The following is a 10,449-nucleotide window of genomic DNA, read 5'->3' as shown; positions in this document are numbered from 1 at the left end:
CCTCAGCACCACATAAGCAAAAAGAAAAAAGCTGGAAGTGGCGCTGTGGCTCAAGTGGTAGAGCGCTAGCCTTGAGCTGAAGAGCTGATGGACAGCGCCCAGGCCCAGAGTTCAAGCCCCACGACTGGATCTCCCCCTCCCCCCCTGCAAAAAAGAGTCTTATGGACTTTCTTGCCTAGGCTGGCTTTGAACTGTGATCCTCAGATCTCAGCCTCCTGAGTAGCTAGGATTACAGGTGTGAGCCACCAGTGCCCAGCTAGATTATTTTCTGAACTTAGTGATAAAAACATAAGAGTTGCCAGATACTATGGCTCATGTCTGTAATATAATTCTAGCTATTTACGAGGCACAGACTGGGAAGACTGTGATTCCAGGTAGCATGGGTTAAAAGTTGGCAAGATACAACTCAACCGAAAAACCTGGACATGGTGATGTGTGCTTGTCCCCAGCTGCAGGGCAGCATAAATAGGAGGATTGCTATCTAGGCCAGCCCAACTCCCTACCCTTCCCAAAGTCAAAAGCCAAAACCCAGGCCAGAAAAACATGATACTCTCTTTGAAAAATGACTAAAGCAAACAGTGAAGGTGTGGCCTGAGTAGTAGAGTGCCTATCTAGCAAGCATGAAGCCAAAGTTTGAACTCTGGTACTGCCAAGAAATCAAAACCAAACCAACCAGCCAACCAACCAACCAACAACAGCAACAACAAATTGACCTCAAACAAAAAGCAAAACAAAAAAGCATATCAAAGGAAGGGGTATCAGTGATATCTTCATTTGGGTGGTTTCTGTGCATCAGGCCTGTAAAGCCTTGCTCTACCTCTCATCCACTTTACATAGTTTTGCCTTCATTTTGAATGCTAAGAACAAATGAAAGAATCTAGATTAGGTGGTAGCTCCTTCCCTATTTTAATATCAAGTCTGAGTAAGCGAATACCTTAACTATGTAATTTATCATTCACTCACTATCCATATTGTGCCCCTGGGTGTCTAAAAAAATTGCAAGCTAGGCTTTAATCCCAGGCAGAGATTAGGTTCATTTATTGAGGCCGGATGTATACTTGTCATCCCAATTTCTGAGGATGCACAATCCCAAGTAAGAAAGGGAAGCATAAATAGGACCACAAGTTCAGGCTGGCCAGAACCTATCTCAGAAAGGACTGCTGGAGCAGCTCAGGTGGCAGGACTCCTCCTTAGCAAGCATAAGGCCCCGAGTTCAAACCCAATACTGCCAAACATGATTACATTTAAACCAAAACCAAACCAAAACAAAAAATGAGACAGTGGTTGGGAGGTGGCAGCAATTCTCTCCTTTAGCCACAAGGGGGTGGCCTCACACAGCAGAAAGGCACTGTCCTGTGGGGATGGGTATTCACCCATACCATCACTGATCGGGGAATTTTTTGAAATTGAATAGAATAGAGTGGAAGGGTTTTGTTTTGTTTTGTCTGCCCTTCAGTTGAGGGTTTGAATTCAGTGCTTCATTTTTGTTCAGCTGGCATACTCTTCTGGTATGCCACATTACTATTTAAGCCTCATCTCTACCCTCCCACCCCCCTTTTTTTTTAAGTTGTCATTTTACAGACTTTCTTTCTGGGCTGGCTTTGAACCATAATCCTCTACATCTCATAAAGGATTACAGATGTGAGCCACAGATGCCTAGCTAGTAGGCCGTTTTTTTTTTGGTTTTTCTCTGTGGAGTTTGAACTCAAGCCCTGGACACTGTTCCTTAGATTTTTCACTCAAGGCTAGTGCTCTACCACTTGGGGCATAGCTTCACTCCTGGCTTTTTGGTGGTTATTTAGAGATAAGTCTCATGGACTTTCCTGCCTGGTTTTGTTTTGAAACACAATCCTCAGCTATCAGGCTCCTGAATAGGTAGGATTACAGGTATGAGCTGCTGGCTTTTTTCTCTTTTTAAAACACCATATTTACAATAAAATAAAATTAAAAATACCATATTTAACATATAATTTAAATACCACATTTAACATGTAATTTAATAACATGGAAACTTTAAGACTTCAAAGAAAAATTTTAATCACTTTATTTAAATTTTATTAGTTCCTTATTTTGTTTCTCTTTGTGAAACATGTTTCATATATGGTTATATATAATTCCAGTAAAAGTTATGTTGTAGTGCATTGTATAATAAGAGAGCTGAAAAGAAAACTAAGGGAGAAGAAAGCAATAGTCCACACATTTTAAGAGGAGCTTTGCCAACTGGTTTCGTAATCTGTCCAGTCTGAATATTGACCCTTAGATTCTAACCTTTGTTCTTTTTTTTTTTTTTAAATAGTGCTTAGATGGGTGTCGGCTCACATCTGTAATCCTCAGGAGGCTGAGATCTGAGTATTGCAGTTCAAGGCCAGCCTGATCAGGAAAGTCCAGGAGACTCTTATCTCCAATAAACCACCAGAAAACTGGAAGTGGTGCTGTGGCTTAAGTGGTAGAGCGCTAGCCTTAAGCTGAAGAGCTCAGGGACAGCACCCAGGCCCAGTTCAAGCCCCATGACTGACTAAAAAAATATTTTTTATTGTTATTATAAAGATGATGTACAGAGGGGTTAGAGTAATGGAAGTCAAGTAATGAGTACATGTATTTTTGGACAGTGTCACCCCTTCCCTTTCTCTCTCCCCGTTTTTCTCTCCTGTCTCCAACCCCAAGTTAAGCTTCATTCTTGGACAGGGTCTTTATGAAGGTTGGAAGCTCCCTTTGGTTTTTCCTCCAGAGCTCTTGGGATGCCATGTCATCTGTGTTTGGGCGGCCTCTTGCTTTTCAGACCCCTTCCCCACATTACACAGCCCTGCCCCTTCTCCACTGAATGTGTGTCAGTAAACCTTTTCTCCTCAAGATGAGGTAACCTTGGTTTTCGTTGCCTCTCCTAGAAACTATCTTCCTGTCCTCTAGCTTTTGCTCTTTTTCCCTTGCTCACTGGTACTACTTATGTGTTGTGTGTCCATTACATTTTGCTTATGACAAGGACAAGGACAAGGCTTTTGTGCTGAAGTAATTCTCTAAGTATGCTTTCTAAACAAGCAGTAGTGGCCTCTCCTGGGAGCCTGTTAGCAATGAAGTTCTTGGGCCTGGCACCAGTGGCTCATGCCTATAATCCTAGCCACTCAGGAGGCTGGGATCTTTTCCAGGCAGGAAAGTCTGTGAGACTCATCTCTTGTTAACCACTAAAATGCCAGTTTAGTGGAGCTGTGACTCAAGCGGTAGAGTGTTAGCCTTGAGCAAGAAAGCTCAGGGACAGCTCCCAGACCCTGAATTCAACCCTTAGGATGGGCACTAAGAAGACCCCAAAATAATAACAACAAAATGTCAGATCTACTCCAGATCCACTGGGACAAAACTTCACGCATGATTGTGATGTACACTAATGTTTACAGTCACTGAAGTACTGCTGTTTTAGTCAGAGAACTTACACTGTCAGCTCTTAGCACTCATTCTCAAATCTTGGTATATACTGGCATAATAAAAAGATAATTTCTCAGGACTTGAAAATTTGAATTATGTGTTTGATTTTTCTGGGCATCGGTAGCTCTGCCACAGAATATTTAAAAGTTGATAATGCTTTTGGTTGGTTCATTGGTGTGGGTGTCGTTAGGAATTTTGTTGGCCATTTGACTCATCAACCAGATGAATGTGGAGAAGAGGAAGTATTACGTGGTTCTACCCCTCGCTAGCATTTTCTTGTTCTGATCTCTGGTGCCTCCCGCCTCCATCCACTACTACTGCAGTTGTTCCCATTGAATTAATCTGCCAGTTGGTGAGACTCACTGTGTGAATCAGCCCATGTTGGCACCACTCACTGAGCTGCCTTCTGCTTCTTATGGAGCCAGATACAAGTCGGTGCCATGAGACAGTCTTCTCAGTTCTGTCTTATGTCCTTTAAATAACACATTTTCCTGAAGCCTTAAGTACATGTCTGGCAGTGAAATGAGGCCTTAAATCATAATATGAAACAACAGAAGTTTTCCAAGGCTAGGGGTGTATCTCTGTGGTAGCATGCATGCTTAGTATACAAAGGGCCCTGGTTTTGATCACTAGCCATGCTGACAAAACCCCCTTCAAAAACAAAGAATATCCTTTCTGCTATGGGCTAGAAACTGATAACTTAAACACAAGACTTTAGGAATGTTAGTTATGCAAGGCTTTTGGAAATCAGAAATGAGAATGTTCTCAGTACTAGCTTTACTCAGGGAAGATGAGACAAATAGATGCTTTCAAAGGATTAATGATTTAGTGTGTCTTGAGTATTTCTATGTCTCTTCTAGACCTTGAAAGGAAAGAACAAGAATTAGAGCAGCTGAAGTTGGACTTCGAACACTTCAAAGCCCGCCTGGAAACTGTGCAGGCCGACAGCGGGAAGGAGAGGAAGGTAGGGCTCCTGGGATGAGCTCCAGCAGACGACCTACAGGCTCAACTCTGTCCTGAAAGTTGTGTTGGCCTGATGCTCTTTGCTCATGATGAGGAGTGGGTCTTAAATGTTCTCAGTCCTCAAGAGATTGTGATTTTATGTGTTTTCTGAGTGGGCTGAAGATAGGCAAACCTTTGGATTTTATAACCATTTAACATACAGAACATTAGCTTGGTGCCTTTTATTTATTTCGGTTCCTTTTGTACTAGTACTGACACCTGAATTCAGGATCTCAAGTTCTCAGTTGGCTTTTTTGTTCATGGCTGGCAGTCTACCATGTGAGCCATTCCTCAACTTCTGGCTTTTTGGTGGTTGATTGGAGATACACTCTGATTTATTTGCTTGGGTTGACTTTGAGTCATGATTCTCAGATCTGAGATCTGACTACTTAGTATTATAGATGTGGGCCACCAGTGCCCAGTTCCGGCTGCCTTTTAATTTTTATATCTACACTTACTCCAAAACAGAAAGCTTAAGCCTGGTGCTGGTGACTCACACCTGTAGGCTGAGATCTGAGGATCTTGGTTCTAAGTCAACCTGGGTAAGAAGGCCTGTGAGATTCTTATCTCCAATTAACCACCAAAAAGCCTAGAAGTGGCGCTGTAGCTCAAGAAGTAGAGTGATAGCTTCGAGCAAAAAAGCCCAGAGACAGTGCCCAGACCCTAAGTTCAAGTCTCAGGACTGGCACCAAAAAAAACAAAAAATAAAACCAGAAAGGCTCATAAGAATCTGGGGAAAATACTGTGAACATAATGACTAATAATTGATGATATAGCTATTAAACTAAAAGTTTATAATCAATTTGGACTGTTTACTAATATTCAAAAATAGCCAGTTATATTTTATTTTTCAGAGAGTATAATATTTCTTTAAAATATTTTTATGTTTCGGATAAATTATTTCTTTTATGACACTAGATCTTTTCTGCCACCTGAAAGTTTTGTGCTTATGTGTTTCTTTCAATGACAAAAACAGTAATAGCACTAATAATAACAGCTAGTAGATGTTGGCCCTGTCCTGTGCGCTGGCAAGGGGTACGCAGCCGTGTCTCTTGTGCTCCCCACACCGGTGTGTCAACAAGCACTGTCATCAGACACAAGGTAAACCTGCCTGTCCAAGCTCACACTGCTGTCCTGGTCCCTTGTGTTTCATATCACCTCCTTATGTGAAGGAATTCTCCATGTGTGCAGCTGCAATAAAGGTATTCCTAAACAGGTAGATGTTGTACACTTACTGGATGTTTGAACTTTGAAGCCTTGTACTCGCTCATGGCTGGTGTTTTACCACTTGAGCCACACCTCCACCCTGTCCTTTTCTGGTTAATTTGAGATACAATTCATAGACTTTTTCCGCTCAGGCTAGTTTTGAACTATTATCCTCTAGCTTTCAGCTTCCTGAGTAGTGAGGATTACAACAAGCATGTGAATCACTGGCCTGGCTATATATATTTTAATATTGAGCAAGCAGAACAAAGTTGGAGAGAATTTCTAAAAAAACATTTCTTTGTTAGTTATTGTTATATTTCCACATGTGTTTATGCTGTATTCCAATCAGTCTCGCTATTACTGGAGGGAGTTTTATTCTTAAATGTGAGTTAGGCTGAGTACTACATAAAGTTGAAATTGTAGTTTTGCCAGATGAAAACAAACTAGAATGGTAATCTAATTTCAGATTGTCCATTTCATGGTCTGAATGAAGATGACCAAAAGGCAGGCAGGAATTTGATAAACGTGAAAATGCAACCAACTGATTATGTCCTTTGCTGACATATTTATTAAGGTTGAATTCTTTTTCCCCCTAAGTTAATTCAGTGATCAGAAGCTTTTTTAGTAGTTAATTGGAGATAAGAGTCTCACAGACCTTCCTGCCCAGGCTGGCTTTGAGCTACACTCCACTTCTGGTTTTCTGCTGGTTAATTGGATTTAAGAGTCTCTTGGACTCTCCTGCTCAGGCTGGCTTTGAACCATGATCCTCAGATCTTAGCCTCTTGAGTAGCAAGGATTGTAGGCATGAGCCACTGGTGCCCGGCTTTTCTGGCTAGCTCTGAACTGCAGTCCTCAGGTCTCAGCCTACATTGCTAGGGTAACAAGTGTGAGCCACTGGAGTCTGGTTTTATCTTTCTTTTTCTTTAAAAAGGAAAGTAAATGTCTTTCAGAACTGTAGATATAATACTTGAGGATAATGTTATTCCAGGATAGGGAAGGTGCATGTCTATAATCTCAGGATCAGGAGACTGAGGCAGAAAACTTTGAGGTGGAAATCAGCCTGGGCTCCATAGAGAGCTACATAGAAGGGCCCTATTTAAAAAAGAAAACCAACCAGGCATGGTGGCTTATGTTACTTGTAGTCCTAACTACTAAGGAGGCTGAGATGAAAACGATTCTGGTTCAGAGGCCATCCCAGGCAGAAAGTTCACAAAACCTCATCCCAATCAATAAAAATCTAGGTGCCGTGGTTGACATCTATAGTCCCAGCTGTAGAGGAAGCATAAATAAATAGTTCAAGGTCCAGGTTTGTCCTGGGCCAAATGTGAAATCCTATTCAAAAACAATGGAAGCAAAAGGACTGGGATGTGGCTCAAAATGGTAAAGTGTCACCTAATAAGTATGTGCCTGAGTTCAAGCTCCAGTACAGCAAGAGACCAAAAGCGATTCCGGCAAAGGCCAGTATCAGAGCATGAAATGACGATGATAAAGTAACTTCAAATCCATAGGGTATACTTGCCCTGGTATTTTAACCTTAGTTAAAAATGTGGGAATGTTTTAGCTATTTTCCAACTCTAGTCAGGTTTCCTGTTGAGTAGTCCTGCTAGTTTAATACTGATGGAAACCCCTCAGGATTACTATAATAAGACTTCTCTCTGGCAGCTGTCTTTCCTATATCCTTGTCAGCCCTGTTCAGGGCTGTGCAGACCATGAGGCAGGAGTCTGGAAGCTTATTATAGAGTTGAGGAACCAGGAAAGAATCCAGGGACTGTGATCCTAAATTAGGATATTGCCAGTAAGTACTTGAGTATGCACAAAAATCATTAGGAAAAGGCAGAGTGTGTGAGGAGAGGCCAGACACAAAGCGTGGAGTGGAGGCAATGAAGACGTGTGCTGTGGATGCCCGAGCAGTGCTCTGCTCTTTGCTCAGCCCTCATGGAATTCTTTCCTTCTTTCCTGGTGTAGCCGTTTTGGTAGATCAGTGGACTAGGCAAGTGGAAACTGGATATGCTCATGATGTGGATAGGCTGCTCAGAGAAGTCCTGTCCCTAGCACCCTTTGACCTCCAGAGAAGAAAGACCCTAGCTGGATGGGCATAGAAACTGCTGGAGAGCCAATGTATGCCTTGGGAGGGACTATGCTGCCACTTTAAGATTTGAAAACGTGCGTCACCAAGTATGCACTCCAGAAGCCTCCTAAGTGCTCACCTGGTGTGTGAGCTCTTCATCTTGTGATAAGTCCATGACAGAACAACTTAAAAGGAGGAAAGATGATTGTGGTCCCCACTCCCACCCTTCTTTATGCCCAGTTAGGAACCCAGGTTTCAAACCCTGGATTCGATAAAGCTGTGGATCTCAGTCTCCCCACCAAGAAACAGACCGATTTGGCTGGTGGTTTCAGTGGCATCTGCCCATGGCAGCCGCTCCATTCTCATGGATCTGTGATGGGGCGGGACGCCCTGTGGCAAGCGTAGGTGCCGGAGCAAAGTTGCTCACCTCACGGTGGCCAGGGAGCAGAGACAGAAAAAGCATGCCTCACTGAGCAGACTCCCACCTCCCTCTTATTCTATACTCCTGGCTGGCTCTGTTCAGTGCCTGTGCTCTTCCTTGGCAGGTGTCCATGTTTCCGGCATCTCTAGTATCCTGCAGTCTCCATTGCATCTTCAGCTTTACTCTCAGCCTCACTCATTGCCCTCTTAGGGGTTGCTTGTAGGGTCTCTGATCCTGTCACTCACTGCCTGGCTTCCTTGGCTTTGATCTGAAATGTGAGTGGAAGCTCCATGACCCCATAACATTTGCCTTCTTCCTGCTTGCAAAACTAGCACCATGTGGAGGATCCCCAGGTCTGTTGCTACTGGCTTGAGCCAGCCAGGTCCCTGGCACTGCAGTTTCATTGGTCTCTAAGTGCCTGAGCAGCTGAGCACAGTGGAATGAATCCCGGGGCAACATCCCCTGGTAGTCTTGTGAGCCTCTTCCTCCTCCTGTCAGTTGTGGGGCTTGAACTCTGGGTCTGGGCACTCAAGGCTCACAGCTCAAGGCTAGCACTTGAGCCACAGCGCCACTTCTGGTTTTCTGGTAATTAATTGGAGATGAGAGTCTCACGGGCTTTCCTGCTTGGGCTGGCTTTGAACCGCGATCTTCAGATCTCAGCCTCCTGAGTAGCTCGGATTACTGACTTGAGCCACTGGCACCCAGGCCTGTTCCTCTTCTTAAGGGACAATCATTCAAATGAGCTACCACGTGCCATGGTGGGGTTTCCTCTTTCTTTCTTTCTTTTTTCTTTCTTTCTTTGTTTGTTTGTTTCTCTTTCTTTCTTTCTTTTTTCTCATTGTTATTATTAAGGAGTTGGACAAAGGGGTTACAATTTCCTAAGTCAGATTACGTGAGTACAATGCTGCTTGGACAATGTTACCCCTTCTTTTGGTTTTTCCCATTTTCCCCTCCTGTCCCTACCCATAAGTCACCTAGTTCATGTTTTACATTACATTATATATATATATTACAATGATTGCATTTGTGCCCCTCTCTGTCTGTCCCCCCGCAAATGTTTCCATTTGGTGTTTGTTCCGTCGTGGTGTTCATCTTGATAAATAGTACTTTAGTTGTTCAGAGGAGTTTCACCTTTGTGTTCCATCCCTATGTATAACCTTTTAAAATAAGTTTGTGGGGCTGGGAAGGTGGCTCAGTGGTGGAGCACTTGCCTTGCATGCATGAGGCCCTGGGTTTGATTCCTCAGCACCACATAAACAGGAAAAAAAAACCTGAAGTGGTGCTGTGGTTCAAGTGGTAGAGTGCTAGCCTTGAGCTGAAGAGCTGAGGGACAGCACCCAGGGCCAGAGTTCAGGCCCCACAACCGCACCCCCAAAAAAATCAGTTTGTGTATAAATGCATGGAGCCCTGTATATGATATTATGCCTGGTTGCATTTTAGATCTAGCTTCCATATGTGAGAGAAAACATGCACTGCTTGTTGCTCCGGGTCTGGCTTACTTAATGTGTTTTGTTCTAGGTTCATCCATTTTCCTGCAAATGACATAATATTATTCTTGCTAATGGAGGAGTATAATTCCATTGTATATAAGAACTACATTTTTGGGATTCACTTCTCTATTGTAGGTCATCTGTTTCCATAACTTGGCTATGGTGATAGTGCAGCAACGAACATGGATGTGCCAAAGTCTTTACCATATCCTGACTTATAATGCTCTGGGTAGATGCCTAAGAGGTTTCTGTGATTCTCAAGGTGTCCCCTAGGCATATTTCCTGATGTTCTGGTGCAAAGTACTTGGCATCCTTTTAATGGATGTAATCTTTTCCACTCAGTCCCAGCGTTATATATTCTTCTTTTCTGGACAAACTTCAAGGTTTTGGACTGGGAAGGTGGCTCAGTGGTAGAGCGCTTGCCTTGCATGCATGAGGCAGGCCCTGGGTTCGATTCCTCAGCACCACATAGCAGAAAAAGCCAAAAGTGGCGCTGTGACTCCAGTGGTAGGGTGCTAGCCTTGAGCTGAAGGGCTGAGGGACAGCGCCCAGGCCCAGAGTTCAGGCCCCATGACTGACAAAAAAACGAAACAAAACAAAAAAACCCCAAAACTTCAAGGCTTTCAAGTTCCCTACCCCTTCACTGGTGCTTGAACTCAGAGCTTTTTGTTCTTACTCATGGCTGGTGCTCTACCACCTGAGCCATGATTTCATTTCTGGCTTCCTTCTGTTTCATGGGAGATAGGAGTCTTTTTTTTTTTTTTTTTTGTTGGTCGTGGGGCTTGAACTCTGGGCCTGGGCGCTGTCCTTCAGCTCTTCAACTCAAGGCGAGCGCTCTACCACTT

General features: G+C 43.4%; 1 protein-coding gene across 1 annotated transcript in view; it reads left to right on the top strand.

Moving 5' to 3' along the window:
• Window positions 1-10,449, top strand: part of Hsf2bp (heat shock transcription factor 2 binding protein) — a 61,570-nt gene that overhangs the window by 20,083 nt on the left and 31,038 nt on the right. Inside the window, exon 4 of the mRNA XM_013027372.1 lies at window positions 4,278-4,381. Coding sequence (XP_012882826.1) covers window positions 4,278-4,381 — 104 coding nt within the window. The remainder of the gene's footprint in view (window positions 1-4,277; window positions 4,382-10,449) is intronic.

This window comes from Dipodomys ordii, unplaced genomic scaffold (assembly GCF_000151885.1).
Source record: "Dipodomys ordii isolate 6190 unplaced genomic scaffold, Dord_2.0 Scaffold103, whole genome shotgun sequence".
In the NCBI taxonomy this organism is placed as follows: domain Eukaryota; kingdom Metazoa; phylum Chordata; class Mammalia; order Rodentia; family Heteromyidae; genus Dipodomys; species Dipodomys ordii.
The sequence above is the reverse complement of the archived record's forward strand: the minus strand, read 5'-3'. Positions and strand labels throughout refer to the sequence as shown.